The following is a 25,117-nucleotide window of genomic DNA, read 5'->3' as shown; positions in this document are numbered from 1 at the left end:
TTAAACAGTGAAGTTTGTGAGTTTTGTGGTAAACAGAGTGCATATTGTTGCATGGAGAATATGGTATGAGTCAAAAAACAAGAGCAAAGGAAACACGTACACCTCAACAGTCTCTTCATTGTGCCTGTCTGCAACTCAGTGGCTCATCTTTACAGTGCATAGCAGTCTATACTTTTCCTAATATTGTTTACATTCCAACCTGGATTTCCATTTTTTAGTTAACAATTCAATGAATTAATGATGTGTGTCAACCTGTACAGAAAAATTAAGAAATATAATAAAAGTATGTAATCAATGTCTGGAATCTAAAAGCAGCTGTTAAATACAATGTGTACAGAAACCAGACAGCAGTTACAAGAGTCGAAGGCATGAAAGGGAAGAGTAGTTGAGAGGGAAGTGAGACAGGCTTGTAGCCTATGCCTGATGTTATTCAGTCTCTACATTGAACAAAATTCGGAGTAGGAATTAAAATTTAGGGAGAAGAAACAGAAACTTGAAGGTTTCCTAATGACATTGTAAGTCTGTCACAGACTTGGAAGAGCAGCTGAATGGAATGGACAGTATTCTAAAAGGAGGATACAAGATGAACATCAACAAAAGCAAAACTAGGATAATGGAATGTAGTTGAATTAAATCAAGTGATGCTGAGGGAATTAGATTAGGAAACAAGACACTTACAGTAGTAGATGAATTATGCTATTTGGACACAAAAATAACTGAGATGGCGAAAGTAGAAAGGATATAAAATGTAAACTGATGATGTCAAGGAAAGTGTTTCTGAACAAATTTGTTAACATCAAATATAAATTTAAGACTTAAGTGTTAGGAAGTCTTTTCTGAAGGTGTTTTTCTGAGTGTAGCCATGTATGGAAGTGATTCATGGATGATACATAGTTTAGACAAAGAGAACAGAAGTCCTTGAAATATGATGCTATAGAAGAATGCTGAAGATTAAATGAGTTGATCACATAACTAATGATGGGGTACTGAATAGAATTGGGAAGACAAGAAATTAGTGGCACAACTTCACTAAAAGAAAGGATCAGTTGATAGAAAACATTCTGAGACATTGAAGGATCACCAATTAAATATTGGATGGAAGTGTGGGGGTAAAAGTCATAGAGGGAGACCTAGAGATGAATACAGTAAGCAGATTCAGAAGGATGTAGGGTGCACTAGTAATTTGGAGATGAAGAGGTTTGCACAGGATAGCATAGCACAAAGAGCTGCATTAAACCAGTATTAAGACTGAAGACCACAAAAACAACAACAGCTCAGGTTTAGTGACAGTTGTATTTCTTTGTCCGCCATTTGAACCTCAGGCCCTCTTTCATCCTTCATCTTTCTTTGTCATAGTATTCTGTAATTATGCCATCATCTGGGTCAACCATCAATAAATAACATTAATCAAACTCAATTTGTCAAGCGTACCAGGCTCCTAAATTGTTGGTATATCATTTACACTTCAAAATTAACTTAGTTACAATGCTGCAACACCAGTCATTTACACTGGTATCCAAAATAAGGCAGCAAGCCACTATTACCCCATCCTGTGCGTAATGCATTATATAATCATACAAACTGTCAACCAGATGTCTGTACGATTATGTTCCACATGGAAGATGGCATTGCAGTTAATGAATAGCCATGCCAATGATGATGTCAGGGCACCTATGAAATGAGGTGGTGTCTGCTGGGTATCCCCCACATCTACAGTCACTGTGTGTACAATGTCAGGTGGTGTATGATGACACAGAGAAGATGCCAACCAGACTCTCTGCAGTGGAAGGCCATAGAAAGAAAGGAAGCAGAACATCACAAACTGAATTGGCGCGATGGCTTAATATGAATTGTTCTGCTATTTCTCAGATATGGAACAGTTTATAGAGACTGAAACTGCGTTCTGAAGACCAGGGCAGGGCTGTTCACATGTCACTTCAGAAGAGAGGACTGTTATTTCGCTGTAAGAGCACCATAGTAGTGATGAAGAGTAGGCTGAAGTTCAAGACATTAGTCAGGAAGAATCAATATGCTAAGAAGTGGGATACGGAAGTTCTAAGGAATGACGAGATATGTTTGAAGCTCTCTAACATTATAGATACAGCGCAGTAGGCAACACAGTTGAAGAGGAATGGACGTCTCTAAAAAGGGCCATCACAGAAGTTTGGAAGGAAAACATAGGTACAAAAAAGGTAGCTGCGAATAAACCATGGGTAACAGAAGAAATACTTCAGTTGATTGATGAAAGGAGGAAGTACAAACATGTTCCGGGAAAATCAGGAATACAGAAATACAAGTCGCTGAGGAATGAAATAAATAGGAAGTGCAGGGAAGCTAAGACGAAATGGCTGCAGGAAAAATGTGAAGACATCGAAAAAGATATGATTGTCGGAAGGACAGACTCAGCATACAGGAAAGTCAAAACAATCTTTGGTGACATTAAAAGCAATGGTGGTAACATTAAGAGTGCAATGGGAATTCCACTGTTAAATGCAGAGGAGAGAGCAGATAGGTGGAAAGAATACATTGAAAGCCTCTGTGAGGGTGAAGATTTGTCTGATGTGATAGAAGAAGAAACAGGAGTCGATTTAGAAGAGATAGGGGATCCAGTATTAGAATCGGAATTTAAAAGAGCTTTGGAGGACTTACGGTCAAATAAGGCTGAAGGTATGGATAACATTCCATCAGAATTTCTAAAATCATTAGGGGAAGTGGCAACAAAACGACTATTCACGTTGGTGTGTAGAATATATGAATCTGGCGACATACCATCTGAGTTTCGGAAAAGAATCATCCACACAATTCCGAAGACGGCAAGAGCTGACAAGTGCGAGAATTATCGCACAATCAGCTCAGCAGCTCATGTATCGAAGCTGCTTACAAGAATAATATACAGAAGAATGGAAAAGAAAATTGATAATGCGCTAGGTGACGATCAGTTAGGCTTTAGGAAAAGTAAAGGCATGAGAGAGGCAATTCTGACGTTACGGCTAATAATGGAAGCAAGTCTAAAGAAAAATCAAGACATGTTCATAGGATTTGTCGACCTGGAAAAAGTGTTCAACAATATAAAATGGAGCAAGCTGTTCAAGATTCTGAAAAAAGTAGGGGTAAGCTATAGGGAGAGACGGGTCATATACAATATGTACAACAACCAAGAGGGAATAATAAGAGTGGACGATCAAGAACGAAGTGCTCGTATTAAGAAGGGAGTAAAACAAGGTTGTAGCCTTTCGCCCCTGCTCTTCAATCTGTACATTGAGGAAGCAATGATGGAAATAAAAGAAAGGTTCCGGAGTGGAATTAAAATACAAGGTGAAAGAATATCAATGATACGATTCGCTGATTACATTGCTATCCTGAGTAAAAGTGAAGAAGAATTAAATGATCTGCTGAACGGAATGAACAGTCTAATGAGTACACAGTATGGTTTGAGAGTAAATCGGAGAAAGACGAAGGTAATGAGAAGTAGTAGAAATGAGAACAGCGAGAAATTTAACATCAGGATTGATGGTCACAAAGTCAATGAAGTTAAGGAATTCTGCTACCTAGGCAGTAAAATAACCAATGATGGATGGAGCAAGGAGGACATCAAAAGCAGACTCGCTATGGCAAAAAAGGCATTTCTGGCCAAGAGAAGTCTATTAATATCAAATAATGGCCTTAATTTGTGGAAGAAATTTCTGAGGATGTACGTCTGGAGTACAGCATTGTATGGTAGTGAAACATGGACTGTGGGAAAACGGGAACAGAAGAGAATCGAAGCATTTGAGATGTGGTGCTATAGATGAATGTTGAAAATTAGGTGGACTGATAAGGTAAGGAATGAGGAGGTTCTATGCAGAATCGGAGAGGAAAGGAATAGGTGGAAAACACTGATAAGGAGAAGGGACAGGATGATAGGACATCTGCTAAGACATGAGGGAATGACTTCCATGGTACTAGAGGGAGCTGTAGAGGGCAAAAACTGTAGAGGAAGACAGAGATTGGAATACGTCAAGCAAATAATTGAGGACGTAGGTTGCAAGTGCTACTCTGAGATGAAGAGGTTAGCACAGGAAAGGAATTCATGGCGGGCCGCATCAAACCAGTCAGTACACTGAAAAAAAAAAAAAAAAAAAAAAAAAAAAAAAAAAACTGATTTTGGGAGCCAGACATTGTGGAAAGATACCAATATTGTGGAGGATCACTAATAGTGTGGACAGCAATTATGTTTACCACTCGAATCCATCTTCATGAAATTGTAAGGGTGAATTGGCAAGGTTTAACTGCTGTCAGGTATTGGGACAAGATCTTGGAACCTCATTTGCAGCTGTTTGTGGTGCTTTGGGCCCAGACTTCATACTGATGGACAATAATGCTCAACCTCATAGAGCAGGGTGGTTGAATTTTTCTTGGAAATGGAAGATACTGCACTCATGGCATGGTCTGCACGCTCTCCAATTTGAATCCTATAGAGCATGTCTGGGATGTGCTAGGGAGATGGCTTGCATCATGTCAGCATCCACCAACCACTCTCCAAGACTGCTAGCAACTCTGCAGGAATAATGGGCATTATTGCCTCAGCAAGAGATTATGACATCATTCACAGCATTCTCCATCAGTGTCAGGCATGTATTTCTGCACGTTAACCAATTGTCAGAATGTGTGTGCAGATCTGTTAAGTTGGAAAAAATGAAGAACATTTTTGTCTACTGTTATGCATGTTGCAGTTGTTAATGTTCTGTATTTTTTACATTGTTTCTACTTTACTATCACCTGTTTAAACTGTTATGTGACCAAAAAAATTCAACCTTGCAAAATTTCCATTTGTTGCCTTAATTTTGGACGCCAGTATTGTTAATTTGCATTGATGATAAAACTAAACAATATTTTGCTTCTTGAAACATGTTCTTGATAGTACTATTTTTGTAAATTGCAAAAATATTTCTTTTTTGTCCTTTTCAGTTTACATACATAATCAGTGGCCTCTTCTTAGATGTGGACTGTAACATTAACAAAATACATTTTCAGGAAGCTGAATGATACATTTGGGGCATGTGGCCGGCCCCATGTAGGATGGCAGATTGACCCATTTGGACATTCCAGAGAGATGGCATCCATTTTTGCTCAGCTTGGGTATGATGGTGTCTTCTTTGCAAGATCAGACTATCAAGACCGTCAGAGGCGATACCAGACAAGGAACTCAGAGATGATATGGCAAGGCAGTGCTAATCTTGGTATGATATATGTACTGTAAGCAGTCATTGCTATCTGTTTGATCATCTTGAATTATTAGATTCCCCATTCTTTTTAGATTAATGACACTAGTCACTCACTTTTGTCCAGATGGGTGTTCATTTTTTAAGAACACATTTTTTCCTGAAATTGCTAGCAACTGTAATTAAGTGTAGTTTAAATACACACTAAAAGATTTACTAGTGGCCAGCTCTATGACACTACTGATGAATTTCTTAACAGAAATGACTGATTTTACACACTACATGAATTCTATGTAATACTTGGCTCCTGCACAGCTTCAATGTAGTAACACAGTCTTTATAAGTAACCTTTGCAATTATGCTTGACTGCAATAGCCTTGGAATTTCCTTATGAATGTATGCAGAGTGTATCAAAAGGTATGGCCAATCCTTAATGAAGTGACAGAGGACTTTATTTGCAAGAAAAAATCTTAATACAATTTTTCTGTATTCATCACAATTTTGGAGTTATATATGTAACTCCAAAATGGGGAATTTTCCTTTCCTTTCAGTGCCAATCTCAATTAATACATTTCTTGTGTTACTAATTTTATGTTATTCATCTAATTCCTTTAATAATTACATTAATACATGTCACTGTCCATGGTTTGTCATAGTCATTTCAGAGCAGATACTTCAAATGTCCCCCTCTTGCAAGAATACAGGCTTCAGAACATTACCTGATGTCTTGCTGCAAGTTACCAAATTCCTGTTGATGTATTGCCACTGGCACTGTGTGAATCTTTGTAACATGGTCTTCTTTGGTTATTATCTCTGATATGTGCATTTCTCTTTGAGAAAATCCAAAAAAATAGGTACCATACTGGCCAAGGGACGGGACTGTCCTTTCCAGTCCATTTAGTAAGAAAGTGGTCATCCAACCATTGTTGTACTTATAGAAGGAAATGTGCTGAAGCACCATCTAGTTGGTACCATAGGTATTGCATTGAGTGTAGGGTAATATCATCCAGTATATTTGTAAGCACATCTTCTAAGAAATGCATGCAATCAGCAGCCCTCCCAACCTCCCCACTAGCCCCCCCACCCCCACCCCCAATTCTGTCCTCCAGTATGCATGGGCCACACAGTGTACTCTGAAAAATACCTGCCCATATGTTAAAACTGAATCTCATTCAGAATGATGTGGAACAAGTTACATAAGGATTTTCATCAGCACAGATGCATCTATTCATAACACCATCTCTTGTGCACCCTGACTCATCAGTCTATTTACACATGGTTCACAAAATCTGGTTGGTCATTAATCATCTATAATAGCCACTGACAGTATGCAAGACAATGTCCATGATCTTGCAGCTTTACTTCTTTAACAGGGTTTAGATAGTATGGATGAAGACCTTGTCAATAAAATTCTCACCAAAAAGATGAGTGAGGGAGTCTGACATGTCAACAAAGATGCCTTGTACTGATAGAGGGATGTGCTTGTACAATATCAAGAATTTCTTCTTTATGATCTGGAGCATGTCCTGGTTGACCAACATGATGCATGAGTTGCAGCATCCACCGCACGTGTTGTTGAAATGCTTGAAATATCTGTCTCTCTGGATGACACCAATGTGGAAACCTCCCACATGGTATTCTCTTTCAGCCATAGCCACATTACCTTACAGAAACTATAAACAAAGTGCATATCCAATCATTCCTCACTAGTAAACATTGAGAATATTCATACACAGACTTCATCTTTGCAACTGATCTCTTCGCTTGTCTCGTCCAGGAGAACACAAGATTAAAGTACACTCCTGGAAATGGAAAAAAGAACACACTGACACCGGTGTGTCAGACCCACCATACTTGCTCCGGACACTGCGAGAGGGCTGTACAACCAATGATCACACGTACGGCACAGCGGACACACCAGGAACCGCGGTGTTGGCCGTCGAATGGCGCTAGCTGAGCAGCATTTGTGCACCGCCGCCGTCAGTGTCAGCCAGTTTGCCGTGGCATACGGAGCTCCATCGCAGTCTTTAACACTGGTAGCATGCCCCGACAGTGTGGACGTGAACCGTATGTGCAGTAGACGGACTTTGAGCGAGGGCATATAGTGGGCATGCGGGAGGCCAGGTGGACGTACCGCCGAATTGCTCAACACGTGGGGCGTGAGGTCTCCACAGTACATCGATGTTGTCGCCAGCGGTCGGCGGAAGGTGCACGTGCCCGTTGACCTGGGACCGGACCGTAGCGACGCACGGATGCACGCCAAGACCGTAGGATCCTACGAAGTGCCATAGGGGACCGCACCGACACTTCCCAGCAAATTAGGGACACTGTTGCTCCTGGGGTATCGGCGAGGACCATTCGCAACCGTCTCCATGAAGCTGGGCTACGGTCCCGCACACCGTTAGGCCATCTTCCGCTCATGCCCCAACATCGTGCAGCCCGCCTCCAGTGGTGTCGACAGGCGTGAATGGAGGGACGAATGGAGACGCGTCATCTTCAGCGATGAGAGTCGCTTCTGCCTTGGTGCCAATGATGGTCGTATGCGTGTTTGGCGCAGTGCAGGTGAGCGCCACAATCAGGACTGCATATGATCGAGGCACACAGGGCCAACACCCGGCATCATGGTGTGGGGAGCGATCTCCTACACTGGCCGTACACCTCTGGTGATCGTCGAGGAGACACTGAATAGTGCACGGTACATCCAAACCGTCATCGAACCCATCGTTCTACCATTCCTAGACCGGCAAGGGAACTTGCTGTTCCAACAGGACAATGCACGTCCGCATGTATCCCGTGCCACCCAACGTGCTCTAGAAGGTGTAAGTCAACTACCCTGGCCAGCAAGATCTCCGGATCTGTCCCCCATTGAGCATGTTTGGGACTGGATGAAGCGTCGTCTCACAACGGTCTCCACATCCAGCACGAACGCTGGTCCAACTGAGGTGCCAGGTGGAAGTGGCATGGCAAGCCGTTCCACAGGACTACATCCAGCATCTCTACGATCGTCTCCATGGGAGAATAGCAGCCTGCATTGCTGCGAAAGGTGGATATACACTGTTCTAGTGCCGACATTGTGCATGCTCTGTTGCCTGTGTCTATGTGCCTGTGGTTCTGTCAGTGTGATCATGTGATGTATCTGACCCCAGGAATGTGTCAATAAAGTTTCCCCTTCCTGGGACTATGAATTCACGGTGTTCTTATTTCAATTTCCAGGAGTGTAAAACACAATAGCAGTAACATTGGATGCAATACTTAACTACAGAACTATACACAAATGGCAGCTGAAGAGGCTCACACAATGATTGGTAATATGTGTATTTCAATGTGGCATGCAAACACATCTCCCAAATGAGGTTGAATACAAAAAACTGGCATTCACATTTTATCTCACAAAAAAGATCCCCTATTCTGCTCAATGAGTGACCTTACCTATTTTCTAGACATTAACAGTGTTTCATTAAATGAAATTCACACAAGAAGGGGAACATGAGCAAATATCTATCATGTATCTTAATGTAAAGAAATATATCGACATGTGTGTGCATTGCTGACCAGTCCCTCACTGTTATCAATTAAGGAAACTTTGTTGCAACAGATAGTCTTATCAGGGCTTATCAGAAGAGTATGAGGGACATTGTGATACAGAATATTGATAACAATTGCAAGTTTTTACCTAAAATAATTCATGACTTGCTGCATCAAAATATTTTGGTGTCATGTAGAAGGAAAACATCAGATGTGTCAAAGTAACATGATATTATGATGTCAAACTGAGACACAGTCATCACATCATCTGATGTATTGAGGTGCTGTTGGTTGTCTGCTCCTTATATAACCAAGTCATGACTGTATGGTGTGATGGTCACACCTTATCACCAGCATGTGTCTGAAGACATGTTGCTGAGATACCATGTCTAGAGATGACTGGCAGTCAGTAATGAAGAGGCAATGGGCACTACATAAAATAAAGCATGGAAAGCTGCACTGAAATTGTTACATACTCTGTGCCAACATGCTCCTTCCTGCCCTATATACTGCTATGCAAATGTTCCCCCAGGTTGTGGTCCAGGATTGAGAGTAGCATAGTGGCTATATACAGAATGGATAATGTACTAGCATCTTAGTACATCAAATTATTTGATGATGGCATCTTAGTTTGACATAGAATAGCTGTGTCACTTTTTCCCCTCACATCTCATGTTGTACCCAAGTTTTATTCTTCAATATATCTTCCGAGAGAGACTTGAATCTCATGAAATTTCCTGTATTTTTCACTAACAATGGCTAATGTGTTGCAAGAGCAGAGGAAACTAAAAATATTGACAGAACTTTTGTGATGAGGCGCAGTAAATGAAGCACAAAAATAAGCCTGTTGGCACAGAGTTTACTGTAACGTTTAACAGCTTACAACTAATTGCAGATGACGATACACACACAGAGTAAACAGCAAAAGACAGAGCATCTAAAGGTTGGAAGGTAACACAAATCAAAGAAAAACAGTGTTGCTTCTTTAAGATAACATTAACATGTACCATTAACACACTCAGTGTCAATTATAATTATTACAATCTCTATGTACATTCTAACAAGGCTATAAATTTTTCAAATTTTATTTTACCTAGTGCCTTTGTTAGAACATTAGCTTCTTGGTCATTTGTGCTAATGTTCTTTAATATAACTTTCTTAGTAAAAACTTTCTCTCTTAAAAAGAGAACTTTCATATCTACATGCTTTAGATTATGATAGAACTGTGGGTTCCTGCAGAGGCTTTTTACCAACATACTGTTTTCATAAAGTACAACAGCTCTTTGACTGCCAGAAAGACTATGATACAAATTACTGAGCCAACAGGTGTCACTAGTTCCCATGCTTAAGGCTACAAATTCAGATTCTGTTGGTGACAGAGACACTGTGAGTTGCTTCTTAGATGCACATGAAACACTACAACCCAAAACTTTGAAAAGAAAGCCACTTGTGGACTTTCTGTCCAAACTATCACCAGCCAAATCAGAGTCCACATAACCAACTATAGGATCAGAACACTTTTCATCTCTATTTTCATCCCTAGCATGTAACACATTCAGGTTTAGGGTTCCCTTAATGTAATGCAAGACATGTTGTAAGGCATTCTCTAAATCCCGACTTGTACATGGCTGGTACCTGCTTAAAATATTTATAGTTACGCAAATATCTGGTCTGGAAAGTAACATAGCACACATCAGTAACAATATTAATTTTCTACACCTTTTCTCAATGTCTTCATATTCAGGTTTTTCTCTTTTTAATGTACTGTGATCAAAATTTTCCTCCACATGGGTTGAAATGGAATTACATTGAAATGTATCAAAAACTTTCAACACTTTTTGAAGATACTTTCTTTGGCAAGTAGTAATAGTACACTCCCTTAAATTTTGAAGAATATCCTCATCATACCCACATACATTTACTGGAGGGGATGTAAAAGAAAAATGCGTGTTAGCTGAAAAGAAAACTGCTGAAGTATGTCTTCGAAAATGTATGCTTAATACCATTAAAACAAGCGAAAATCCTTATTTGATGCACTGGAATATAAATGGCTTAAATTCTAAATCTTCCAGTAGCCTAGGCTACAAACTCGATGAGTTACAAATCCTTCTCTCAGAATGTAAAAACATAAAAATTATTTGTTTAAATGAGCATTGGCTTAGCTCTAATACAATAAATATTTTAAATAAAATTGAAAATTTCAATGTTGCAAGCAGCTATTGCAGGGAGAAAAAATCTCACGGAGGTTGCTGCATACTCCTGGACTCTTCTATAAGCTATGAAGCGAAAACAGATTTTAATTTTTTAAATGAAGATTGTATATTCGAAAGTTGTTGCATAGAACTTAAAGACCTTAATATGTTAATTATTTCAATTTATAGGATTCCAGACAGGGCTTTAGTGACACCATTCCTCTCTAAATTCCAGTGCTTGCTAAACAAACTAAAGAAAGAAAAGAAGAAAAAAATTGTAATAGCAGCAGATTTTAATATAAACATTGCAAATGACAATAAAGAATCAACAAAATTTATTGATTCAATTAAAAAGTCTGGTTTTAAACTAAATTTTTCGGAGTCCACCAGAGAAAATATTCACTCAGCAACATGCATCGACAACATTGTAACAAATTATAACTTTGATAATGTAAATAAATTCTGTCTAGACTTAGGTCTTTCTGATCACTCTGCCTTGATTGTGTCACTACCAAAAACTGACAAACATAATATAAAGAAGACTTGTATCAAAAGGAGTTTCAATAAAACAAATATTGAAATATTCTATGAAAAACTAAGTAAAGTTAAGTGGTGTTTCAGGGATGGTGATTCAACAAATGAAAACTTTAGTACATTCTTAAACAGTTTTATTGAAGTATTTAATGAAACTTTCCCGCCAAGATCATATTGCAACAAAACATCAAGTAAGATAAAATGGATCACACCAGGAATAAAAATATCGAGTGAGAGGAAAAGGAAGCTACACAATCAACTGAAGTACAACAAAGATCCTGATTTTGTAAAATATGTTAGAAACTATAAAACTATTTTCAAAAAAGTTGTGAAAGCTTCAAAACAAATGGCAAATAACAAATTCATTCTAGGGCAGAAAAATAAAACAAGGGCAGTATGGTCTGTAGTTAAGTCTGAATTAGGTGTCCAAAACCATAAACAAGATATCTCAGAAATCAAACTTAAGGAAAAATTGGTTGTAAATCCAGCTCAAATATCTGAGTGCTTCAATGAATACTTTATAAATGTAGCACAATCTGATTTAGACATAGCAAATTATGAGCAGAAAGTAAAAAGTTTTGGGTTAAAAGACAATACCACTGAATGTCTTAAAAAATTCAACACAGTCTCAGCAAAACTTGTTGAAAATATCATACTTTCCTTGAAAGACAAAAACTCGGCTGGCTGGGATGGGATAGCCATCAAAATAATTAAAAAAGTTTACAACGTAATAGCTCATCCTCTCTCTCTCATAATAAACAAATCCTTTGAAGACGGTTACTTCCCTGATCTCTTGAAATATGCAGAAGTAAAACCATTGTATAAAAAAGGTTCAAAAGATGATATGGGAAATTATCGCCCCATCTCTATACTTCCTGTCATATCAAAAATATTTGAAAAAATTGCTGCTTTACAGATACAAAGCTTCATCACACAGAATGATATCATTTCACCAAACCAATTTGGCTTCCAACAAGGCAAAAACACAGTAGATGCAATAAATGAGTTTATTGAAAAAATTACTTCATCACTAGATAGGAAAGCTAAGGTCGCAGGAATATTTTGTGATCTTACAAAAGCATTCGACTCTGTAAACCATGCCCTCATGCTTTTCAAACTCAACAGGTATGGAATAAGGGATATTGCTTTGAAATGGTTTGAATCATACCTCTCGGAGAGGAAGCAAAGGGTAATAATCACATCAAATGGAGCAGATTACTTCTCAGAGTGGAAAACTGTCACACAAGGGGTGTTCCTCAAGGCTCAATTCTTGGACCCATTTTATTTTTGTTCTATGTAAATGACTTGCCTCTCAATATAAATACTCATTTAACTTTGTTTGCAGATGATACTTCTGCCCTAATTGAAAATGAAAATTCTGAAAATGTACCACATTGTGTCATGAATACGTTAAGAAACCTGGAAACATGGTTCAGTCTAAATGGCTTAAGGCTAAACATTTCAAAAACCCACATGATGAGTTTTAAATCCAAAAAGTCAAAAACTGAAGAAATCTGTATCACTCACAACAATCAAAAAATGAAAGAACTTGACTCAGTCAGGTTCCTGGGAATAAACTTAGACAAAACTTTGAGCTGGAATTCTCATATAGAATATCTAGCAAATAAATTAAACAGCCTTGCTTTTGCAATGGAAATTTTAGCCTGTGCCACTGATATGGCCACCAGGAAAATAGCGTATTATAGCTACTTCGAATCAGTTATTCGATATGGCATAATTTTTTGGGGAAACTCTGGAAACGTTACACGGATCTTAAAATTGCAAAAAAGAATCGTTCGCAACATGTGCTCTGCACAGCCGAGGGCACCATGTAGACCATTATTTAGAGATCTAAAAATATTAACTGTTCCCTCTCTATACATCCGTGAGGTGATTCTTTTCCTACGCAGGAGAGCTGATCTATTCAAAAAAAATCATTTTGAACACTCGTATGACACGAGACATAAAGAAAACTTTATGCTCACCTCTCATCGCTTAAAACTGCGTGCTCAGACTCCTCAGTATATAGCCATGAAAATTCACAACTCTATAAAAGGGTGTGGCATGATGAGTATGAAGGTAAATATTTTAAAAAGCAAGTTACATGATTTTCTGATTAAACGATGCTACTACTCTGTGGAAGATTTCATGAAGGATGAAGTGATACTTTGAGCTGGATCCCTAAAATGGAATAAAAATTTCTGATAGTTATAGTAGATGTAAATGCTATAAGTTTGACAAATTTTAAGTAAGTAAATTCTTCACAAAGTATTACTGTAAGTATGACAAAATTGTAAATAAGCTAATTGTAACCTTGACGTGTCTCCTGTACATCAGACATATGTTCTGAAATATTGTACGTTATGAGATAAATAAAACACATTTAACATTTAACATTTAACATCTTTCTTTTTTAAGTTATCACTCAATGATGGCTTTAAATCGTCAATTTCACTCTGAGAAGTTGAAGCTATCAGCAGATCATCAGTGTAAACAAGTAATTCTTACAAATCCTAAGCTAGTTATTACTGTGTAAAATTTAACATTCCAATTTTTGGATGAGTCCTTCAAATCATACACAGTCTTTCTTCGTTTACAAACTTTGCCATTCATTTTACTACTACATCCAGTAGGCAATTTAACATAAAAGTCTCCAGCTATCTGTCCATTATAGAGAAATGCACTACAAACACCGAGTTGACAGATATGAAAGTTATTCTCATTACAAAAAACCAGAAAAAGTCTCATTGAAGTTAATTTTGTTACTGGACTGTATATCTCTGAATAAGACAAGCTTTGTTGGAAATCTTTTGCTACAAGATGAGCTTTATAAGACACAATATTACCTTTTTCATCTCTTTTTCACCTAGAAACCCACTTTGTGTCAGTAACATCACATTCATTTATCTTACATACACAATCCCATGTGTTGTTTTGTTCCAGGGTTTGCAGCTCTCTTGGTATGGCATCTTTTCAATTTTTAGCTTCACCACAAGACATTGCTTCAGTAGGTGCTGTGGTCTTCATCATTGACTGCTGCTGACAGGTCCAACTCATAATCCTCCAAGTAATTCGGGAGTTGAATTTTCCCCCTGGTCTAAGGGTGTATGCTTTCTTGTCATCAAAAACTACATCTTTCTCTGCACCCTCAAACGAAATGTTTCTGTCTTCACTAATTTCTTTTGCTTCCCTAGGCTGACTTTTATTTTCTTCCACAATCTCAGTCCCCATTTCTTCTTTCTGTTCCTCCAAATCTGAAGCTTTATCTGTGTTCTCTTCATGACAACAAATAGTATCTGATTCTTTTACAAAAGCATCAGTTTTCTTCTCCCTTTCAGATACTGCTGGTGGAAAGAAAATTACATCTCGATGTACCTCATTTCTCTCTGTGGAATGTATAAATATTCTGTACCCCTTCACGCCATTATCATAAGTCATAAATAAACCTATCTTGTTTTTGGGGTCTAGTAACAGTCTCTTTTCTTTGGGTACAAGGACAGACATGCAAGTTCAAAATATTTTAAAATCTGATAAGGGCAATTCTCTACCATAAAAAGCTTCAAAAGAAGTTTTACCTTCTGCAGGACTTGGACCAGTTTGATTTAGTACATAAGCCACCGTGTTGATGGCTCCAGTCCAGAAATGTTTTGGCATTCCTGAAATCATTGAGCAAGCAACTTCATACCAAGGTGCACACTTCCCTTTCAGTTCTTCCATTTTGCTGTGGTATGTACACAATGCTTCTTTGATGGATTATGCTATTTTCACTGAAAAATGTACCTAAGTCAGTAGTCATAAACTCCAGTCCACTATCACTTCTTAGAAATTTAATTTTCAGACCAGTTTCTCTCTCAGTTTTTGCAATAAAAATTCCTACTCAAACCTTTAACTTCATTCATCTGTTTCATAAAGAGTACTTTGCAATAACCAGAGCAGTCATCCTTCAAGAGCAAAAAATGTCTTGCTCCTCCAAGTGAATGCATCTCCATGGATCCACAGAAATCTGCATGAACCACTTCAAGTGGGGTATTAGCTCTTGACAAACTGACAGCGAAAGGTGAGTGATGTTGTTTACCTGCCAAACATTCTTCACAAGTGACATAGTCATCAATGATGCTCATTCCTTTACATGACAAAAACTTTCACAAGTGTAATGCTCTGATGACACAATTTTTTTATGCCAGACACCTAAGTTTTCAATGTGTTTAGGCAAATTGACCAGGCCACTATCGATATTGAAGGACAAAAGCTCACTAGCATCATTATTGCAAACCACAGTGTGTGTTTTATCTGTGTATGTCAAAGTAACAATTGACAGTTGTGACTGTGTTCCGTTTAGTGAAAACAACATACGGCACATTTTGTTGACACATTTGTATAATGCACAGACTTCACCTTTACTGGTAAAGAATTCACATTGTTTCTTGTTTGACACCAATCACATATCTTTGGCTAACATGGTTTGTACAGAAAACAGATTGAATTTCAGTTCAGGCACAAAAAGCACTCCACTAAGCACTGTTTTGATAAATTTAACTCTGTTCTATGCCTACAGTTCTATAGCACCACACCAAGAAGTTTACCGTCATTCACAGTAACTTCCATTGAGCTTTGCATACTGTCCAGTTTTGTGAATAGTTTTCTCTTATCGCACATATGCTCGCTAGCACCTGTATCCACACTCCAACAATCTTTCAGGTCAACTCCTTAATTCATTCACATAACGGCATTTACATTCCTTCAGTTTCAACAGCTGGAAATCTGACTTCAAGTGTCCTCTTTTCTTACAATAACTGTAGCTTCATGTTTCTCTCATCACTATACTTCTACAGTCCTTTGCAAAATAGCTCCCCATACCACAAGCATCACTGGTGACTTTTGTTGCCTACTTACACTGGCCAAAGACCTCTGGCTGATCAGACTGATTATTTCTCCCTTCCTCAATGAGTAATCTTGAAGTTAACTCAATAAGCATTTGCTTCTCAAAGGGATGGACTCCCATGCTGATTGGAAATGTTTATATCGCTCTGGAAATGTTTATATCACTCTGGAAATGATATTAACACTTTTGCTATTATCGTTTTATCAGAAAGTTGTTTGACCACTTGCTTCAATTTTGTGTTGATTTCTTCTATTTTTGACTTACCTGTCACTACTGAGTCATCATCAAACTGGAGCGAGGGCAAATTAGTAAGCAAACTTCAATATGCAACAGTAGCCCCTAACTTTAAAACTGGATGTAAACAAACCACCACTTATATCATTCTTCTTAGTAATTTCAAAATTATTTTGAAACTTAGTCTATGATAGAGAATTGACTAATTTAACCAAGTAGAATTGCCTCTTAGTTTCACTTTTGTAAAGGATTCTGCACAATGATTCAAATCGTAACACTCACTATTGAAGTGGTGTGGGAGACAAACTAAAAGCCTGGTAAGTAACAATCTATGTTTTCCTTACATTGTTGACATTCCCAACTTGAGTTCCTATTGTTTTACTATAACTTTTACAGAAAGTGAAGCTGCCATCAATCAATAGACTGTTTCAAAACCACAGTGATTTATTAGGTACCACCCTGTTGAAGGTGGTATGCTTCAGTAGAACAGTCAGATACTCATTGATGACAAAGGAACAGAAATGATATATTTTCAAATGTTCCTTCATAAAGTATGATCCATGAATACTGCTCATTTCAGTTCTCATACTACTGCAAGGATAAATAATATAGATATTATGTCAGTAATTTACTTGAAGAAATACAGCAACCAACCACTTTTTGCATAGCTTTATTTATACTAGACTTTCATTTATCTTCAAGTTATGTAATTCTGATGAAGATGCAAATGTATTGTACCAAATTAAGATGAGCAAATGTTCAGAATATGTCTTGGCATAAATAAAGCTGTACAAAAAAGTGCTCTTTGCTGTATTTCTTCTAGTAACCCTATTCACAGCTACAGAACTTAACCACATAAACATCAATAAATATTTAATATGTCAGTATCATTAAAAAAAGTTGAAATTGCTAAAATAGTTGATGTAGCCCCTCTCTTAACCATACTATAGCATAGATCCCTTGAACAAAAGACTGTACTCATTGTTTAGAAAAAAAGTGCAAATCATGCCTGTACACAAGAAGGGTAACAAAAGTTATTCACAAATCTACTATCTAGTATCATTTACATTCATCTTTCACAGAACCTTAGAACATATTCTGAGCTCAAATGTATGATAGATTCCAAAGACACCAGTCTTGCGAAACCCATTTTGCACTTTTCTTCCATGATATTCTGAATGCCATATATCAAGGCAACCAGTTGGCTGTAGGTTTTCTTGATTGCCAAGAAGCATTTGACTCAGGACAAACATTTATTAACAAAAGTATGATCATGTGTGGTATTGAATAAAATAGGTGACTAGACTTGGTATACCTATATAGGGAGGATATAACTATAATTAAGTACTGTCTGAAGGAAGCTGTCATATTATCCATTCAGATCTTAACAAGATTTGAAAGAAGTGCAAAACCTGGTAACTTTATTTATGTGTTCATAAATATAAAATTATGCACTTCACAAAACACAAAAAATGTAGTACACTAAAGACAACAGTATCTATGAGTCATATTTGGAATCAGTCAAATCATGCAGATAACTGAGTGTAACAATTTTGAGAATATAGGCTCAGTCATGGATAAAGTGTGTTGGATAGTGGGAAAACACAGCCAGTCTGCAAAACTGATCGCTTCTGAAGCACTCATCCCATCCTTCATAGAATAGTCTTAAGTCTGGGGGACCCATGTCAGATTCAGCTAACAGGGAGTATTTAACATATACCGAGAAGGGCAGTGTGAATGGTTATAGGTTTGTTTGACTCACAGGAGTACATTACCAAATTGCTGGAAAACCTGAACTGCAGATGCTTGAAAACATGAATCAACTATCTCTTGAATGCCTACTTCTGAACTTTTGACAACCAGTATTAAGTGAGAACTCTAGTAATAAGTCACCAAAATTAGAATAAATTTAACAGTTTCTTTAAACAAAACTTCATTAGTGTATTAATAAATATTGTAAGAAATTTTTTTTTTTTTTTTTTTTTTTTTTTTTTTTTTTTTTTTTTTTTTTTTTTTTTTTTTTTTGGCACAGAAGAGTGTTGTACTTTGGAACACTTTCAGAATTTTGCCCTGTGATAAAAGTCTAATATACTTTCTTACTCAAATTTTAAATGATAGCATTCACTTTTTGTGTGCTGCAGTGTTTTTCTGCAATTACAAAATCTATTCTGGAAGATATTGGTTTTTCGAAAAGTGAAAAAATGTTTCAATGTGCAACATGGTTATCTACCTAGAAACATATATTCTATTGAAATTTAAAAGTGTTGCATCAAGAAAATCTTGTCAATATGGTATTTAATAATCTATCTGTTTCATTATTACTCTACTACACACCAATAATGAATAAGTGAAATCAAATTATATAGAAGTTCTATCAAAAACTATTTACAAATTAAATACATTTTGTAATTGAAGCTATTGGAAAGCAGCACATAGCTCCATTTTCAAGGTAGGTAAAATTGTTGACATACTGAAGAAATTCAGTTCATTTGCAACTATCATGTGTTCTATGGAAGAAGACCCTTCTTCCATTCAAGGTACAAGATTGGGCATAAGCAACAAAGTATGGCTTGTGTGTGTGCACATTACACAACTGATTTTAAAAATATATAGAATTTTACACACCCTGAAATTCTGCAAGTAATGAATTAACAAAATTTTCCAAATAGTTGTAACATTATACAACATTTAAATATCTATAACTGAAAATATTAACAAATGCTGCACAAAACTCAACTGCATGCCTATAAACAGCAAAAACAATATAAAATGCTGGAAACTGTTTATGGTGGCCAGTATGGGTGACCATCCAGGCCACCATGCCCTGTTGCCATATTTCGGAGTGCACTCAGCCTCGTGATGCCAATTGAGGAGCTACTCAACTGAATAGTAGTGGCTTTGGTCAATAATACCATCATAACGCCCGGGAGAGCAGTGTGCTGACCCCACACCCCTCCTATCTGCATCCTCCACTGAGGATGACACGGTGGCCGGATGGTCCCGGTAGGCCACTCATGGCCTGAAGACAGAGTACTAGTGCATATTCCTTCATCTTATTTCCAAATCAGTCACTTAATTGGTACTTATGAGGATAGGTCGTGTACTTCTAGGTACACATCCTCCAGTTACTGCACTCTCCTCTATGTTGGTGTATTGAATACAGTCATTCACTATATCCTCCTGTACCCTGAATAAAGGTCTCCAATCTCAGTCTAAAGCATGTACGTATAGGACATAATGCATATAAGTCTGTATCCATGAATGCTGGCTCAGTAGTGGGTTAATGATCTCACACTAGTATGTCGAGACTTCAGGTGTACTCTACGCATAATAATCCAAGCGATTTAAATCAGGGATTTTTGAAGGTCAGTATTCCTCTGAAGAAAACATATCAGAATTGTCTGATATTCAATTTGATACTAAATGGCTCTTGTGAGCCAGTGCACATTGTCTCCCTTAAAACTATTTTGCATTCCAGATACCACTCTGTCCATCCATCGCATCACATTTGAAATAACATGTTAATAAGCTTATTTCATGACAGTTTCTAAAAAATGTGATGGGATAACTTGATCTTTTCTGGGCACAATACTTAGCATATGAATACTGGAAAGAAATTTTGTTCTGGCAACAATGATGGTATTCGCTGGATAATGCATAAGCCAGCAGAAAAATATCCATATGATGTCTGCATCTACCATAAAAATCTCATCCGAAAACAAACTGATTTGCTGCACACCACCATTTTTCAATGAAGACAGAAGTAAACTGCAGCAACTGACTCACTTTGCCCGGGCAGTCTCAAAGAGAATTTGTCTTACCTTCAGTGTGCAGGATTTGCAATAGAGGTCATCTGTCTTTTGGGATATGAGGAACTTGCATTGGTGCACTTCCATGAGAGGAGCCAAAGGGTAACTAGTGTTCATTACAATGAAAGGTTTGTAAGGCAGTTGAACCTTTTCATACCATGTAAAAATGCTGTCTGAAACCCTGTAACAAGGAATGCATGACAGCTCACACCCCATAGAGATATGTCTACTACGTATTCACCATGTTATCTAAAATATGAAGTGTTGAAAAATCATCATACAACCTAAACTTTGTACTATCATATTTCATGTGTTTAGACCTTTGAAAGAACGTTTGCAGGTGATGATGAGGTCATGGAGGCAAAGATGTTCAGAAGTCATATTAGTCTCTCTCTCTCTCTCTCTCTCTCTCTCTCTCTCTCTCTCTCTCTCTACTGGGTGTCACAATCTCACTGAGAGCTGTGATACAAAGCAGCATGACTTTGCTGGAAATTCAGGACACAACAATCTCTGTTACTAAAAAAAAAAGAATTATTAAAATTTCTGTAATCACAATCAAATATAAAAGGGATTTATTGAAAAAAAATTATTGAAAAACAAAAAGTGTTACAATTTAATTTTTCTACATAGTTTCACACTTTACAAACACATTTTTTCCAGTGAGAATGTAGCTTTTTTATCACAGCATCATAGAATGAAGCTTGCTGTGCTATGAGCCATTTGCGCGTGAATTCCTCCGCACTCTCTTCATATTCAGCTTGTTGTCCTCCTAAAGATTCTTTAAGCAGTCCAAACAAATGGAAGTCACAGTCACAGTGATAGGTCTGAGCTGTAAAGAGGGTGATCAAGTTTCCTGTAGTTTGGAGCACCATTAGAGCTGCAAGAAGAGGCGTGGCATTGCCGCGGAGGATGATGACCTGTCGCATCAGTTGATCTCATCCTTTGTGGCAATATGCAGCCCTCATGTTCAGCAACTTTCAGTAGTAAACAGCAGTGATTGTGTGCTGTTCATGCAGAAAATAAATGAGCAAAATGCCTCACAAATCAATGAAATGGTTGAAAACCTCTTGTCAACTGACAGTTGAGTCTTGGCTTGCAATGGGGCTCCCTCCCCTTTCCTCCACCACTCATTACTAGCTTGTTTTGATTAAGGAGCATAGTAGTGGACCCACATTTTGTTGCAGTCGATGACCCAACTCAAAAATGCATCACCTCCTTTCACAGACCTTGCTGTAAGCCTTTTTTTTTACAGACATCCACATGTACCAACTTCTGATTTTCAGTCAAAAGGCAAGGGACCACTTTTGAACACATTTAATAGAACTGTAGTTCATTTTTAATGATTGCTTACAGCTCCCATAACTTATTCTAACCTATTCTGCATTTTCTGATGCTTTTAACCATCAATAGTTCTCAAGAATTTCTCATATCACATGAACGTTTTTACATGTAATGTTTGTCCAAGGACAGTGATCATTTTGCTGATTTTCACACATTCTCATCCTTTCTGCAGCTCTTTATGCCAAAAAAACACAAGCATCCTTGACAATTATAACCAAAAGTGTGCAATCAATCTCGAGAAAATTTCTGGTGCTTGAACTCCTTCATGAACAAGAAATTTTATAATTATGAATTGCACAGTGGAGGCATGCACGTTTTGCATCGACAGTGTTAGTGTTAATGACCAAACTGTTGAAAGTATGTGACAGCTATCTCTCCCCACTCCTAACGGTACCACCTAACAGTACTGGAAGCATGAGTCTGGTCCTACCAACTGTTGATGCTCTCAGGAACAAACATCCCATTTATATTTGATTCACACTCCTAATTATTTACCTTCACATAAAAATTTGTTGTCTCAGAGAGATGTGAGTTGATTATATTGAAAAAGATACTTTCTCTTGTTTACAACAAGAAGAAAAAATAATAAAATAACATTTTTTTCATTTGAATGACATATGTTCATAATTTTTATCTTTTTTCTGTTTTGGTTCAGTTTACTGATTGAGATGTGTCTTACAGGAACATCATCCAGACTATTTGCAGCAACTTTTAACAACTCCTATTACCCACCAAGTGGATTTTGTTTTGACAGCAACTGTGCTCAACTGCCGATCATTGATGATCCACAAAATCCTTTGTACAATGTGGACACTAAAGTAAGCTATGATTTATATCAACATTGTAACTAGTATATAATTAAAAACAGTTGAAACGTAACAAAGCATGTATACAGACAAATGAGCACAACTTTTTAAATCCCTTTGTGAGATGAAAATTTTAATGAAAAAATTGCCACACATTGACATACATCATTGTCAGATCATTTGCTTTGACTGCCAGCTTCAGGTATTTTGAGTTTTTTATCAGTATATGTTGTAAGTGTTAGTCATGTTCAGAACAGTGTTCTGTGTAGTAGTGAGTGCATCTTGTCACAGTTAACTGAATTTGAACATGAACAAATTGTTGGTGCTAATACGGTGTGTACTTCCATAACCAAATTCTATGTAGTGTTTGGTGTTTCAAGAGGCACCACATTGGATATTTATACGACACACTGGGAAAGTGGAAAAACATCATCACATAAGTCACAATGTGGACAAAAGTGTGTGCTGAGTGATCATGGCAGTCATTCAAGAGGATTGTGATGAAAAATAAGAGGACATCAGCTACAAAAATCATTGCAAAATTAAATATCTCACTCTGTGAACACTGTCAGTGCTAAAACAACACAAAGGGAGCTCCATAATCATGGAATTGCAGGGTGAGCTGGAATTCCAAAACCACTCATCAGTGATGCAAATGCTCGTAACAAGAAAATGTGGTGCTGAAGCCATAAAACCCAAATTTGTTGGGTGATTCAGTGGAGGGGACCAAACAGCGAGGTTATCGGTCCCATTGGATTAGGGAAGGATGGGGATGGAAGTTGGTCGTACCCTTTCGCAGATACCATCCCAGCATTTGCCTCAAGCGATTTAGGGAAATTGTGGAAAACGTAAATCAGGATGGCCGGAAGTGGATTTGAACTGTCGACCTTCCCAATACGAGTCTAGTGTGCTAACCACTGCGCCACCTCGCTTGGTTAAAACCCAGAATATGAAGCATTGGAAGAATTTTATTTCATCAGATTTGCTTTGCTACCCATTGCTTCCAACTTCTGGCTGAGTTTACATCCCAAGAGTGAAACATGGTAGTGGTTTAGTGATGATTTTGCAGCCATATCACGGTATTCCCTGCGCCCTATGATTGCTCTCCATGGTTGAATTGCTGCCAAGGAGTATGTGACCTTTTTGGCTGATTAGGTCAATCTCATAGTACAGTTTTTGTTTCCCAATGATGATACTGTGTTCTAATATAACAGGGGCCCAGTTCACATAGCTTGCACCATCCAGGACTTGTTTTGTGAGTGTGAGGATGAATTGTCACAACTCCCCATGCCACCACGGACACGAAATCTCAATACTATTGAGTTTTTGTGGTCTACTGTGTTAGGCTTGGAAATAGGTTGTATTTGTTGTGTTTCCAAATTTTGTCCATGCCCTGTATATAAGAGTCTTTCTATAGACCCAAAGAGACTCCAGTTTTCCACCAACTGTTTCCTCATGTGAGGAACAATCATTATAACTAGAAGGAACTGGTTGATAGAACATGTCCTCAGTCATCATGCAATGGCCAGTTTATTACTGGAGAGAAGGGTTGGGGTAAAATTTTGTCGATGGAACAGAGTATTTGAAAGCAGCTGGTTAAAGTGGGTATAGATTTGCTATAGTTACACAGACATGAACAGCCTGGCACAGGATAGAAACTATGATTCACGTAAGTCTTAACAAGATAATGAGTGTATTCTACATGGATAGGAGTCATAATAGCACGTACTGGGGTACATTAACATGGATTTATTCAGGGTTTAGGGAACATACATGGTTAGTTTTTTATGTTATCAGCTTCTTCAGAACTTCAGAATCTGCACAACTGAAATAACATTCTTTACTTTTTTCTCCTCACAATTTCTGCTTATTTTGTAAAATTGATTTATCTGTTCCTACAGCCACTTCTTCATTCAATTAGCTTTCTTGCTCTTCTCCTTCTCTTTCTTGCTTCCTGCTTGTGAGTTCATTTTTGAGCTGAAGAATGAATGCCTTCCTCTTCAGACTGTTTCTGGTTACTTGATTGTAGAATATCCACTCATTTATTGATGCCACGTCTAGGATATTGTAAAAGACATACATTGGCCACCTCTTGAAAGCAGCCTTAATTGAATATTTATGAATGATTTGAATGACATCCACACCATACTTTGTAGTGTTATAAAAGGTAACAGTCTCTAGTGGCTCCTTTTCTTCCACCCTCACAGTTACTATGGGATGTAGTGTGCTAAGAATAATGACATTCTTATTCTTTTTTCTTTAGAACTCTGGCTTTGCAGTCTACCCCAAATTCAAAGTGGTATATGAATCAGAATTGTTGTTCTTTACTCAGTTGGGAATTTTTTGACAAATTCTGTTCATTGTTCCACAAATGACATTTTCTTCTGTTCAAGTTTCTTGGAAAGCTGAAGAGATGTGAAGGAGTTATCTGTTGTCACATACAGAATCAAATACCTAACAATTCAACTTCATCACTGGAGGATTTGGAGCAACAATTGGAATCACATTCACCAGAGGTGCTTTTGTGCAAAGGGTGTTGTCTTTTGATCATGTCATTGAGGGCTAATTTCATCAGAGATAAAATGACAAGAGA

The 25,117-nt window shown here is 37.6% G+C and overlaps 1 protein-coding gene across 1 annotated transcript in view; it reads left to right on the top strand.

Annotated features, from left to right (window-relative positions):
• Positions 1–25,117, top strand: part of LOC126336947 (lysosomal alpha-mannosidase-like) — a 118,430-nt gene that overhangs the window by 49,634 nt on the left and 43,679 nt on the right. The window contains exons 5-6 of the mRNA XM_050001136.1: positions 5,014–5,219; positions 22,400–22,536. Of these exons, the coding sequence (XP_049857093.1) occupies positions 5,014–5,219; positions 22,400–22,536 (343 nt within the window). The remainder of the gene's footprint in view (positions 1–5,013; positions 5,220–22,399; positions 22,537–25,117) is intronic.

Source organism: Schistocerca gregaria, chromosome 1 (assembly GCF_023897955.1).
Source record: "Schistocerca gregaria isolate iqSchGreg1 chromosome 1, iqSchGreg1.2, whole genome shotgun sequence".
Lineage (NCBI taxonomy): Eukaryota > Metazoa > Arthropoda > Insecta > Orthoptera > Acrididae > Schistocerca > Schistocerca gregaria.
The sequence above is the reverse complement of the archived record's forward strand: the minus strand, read 5'-3'. Positions and strand labels throughout refer to the sequence as shown.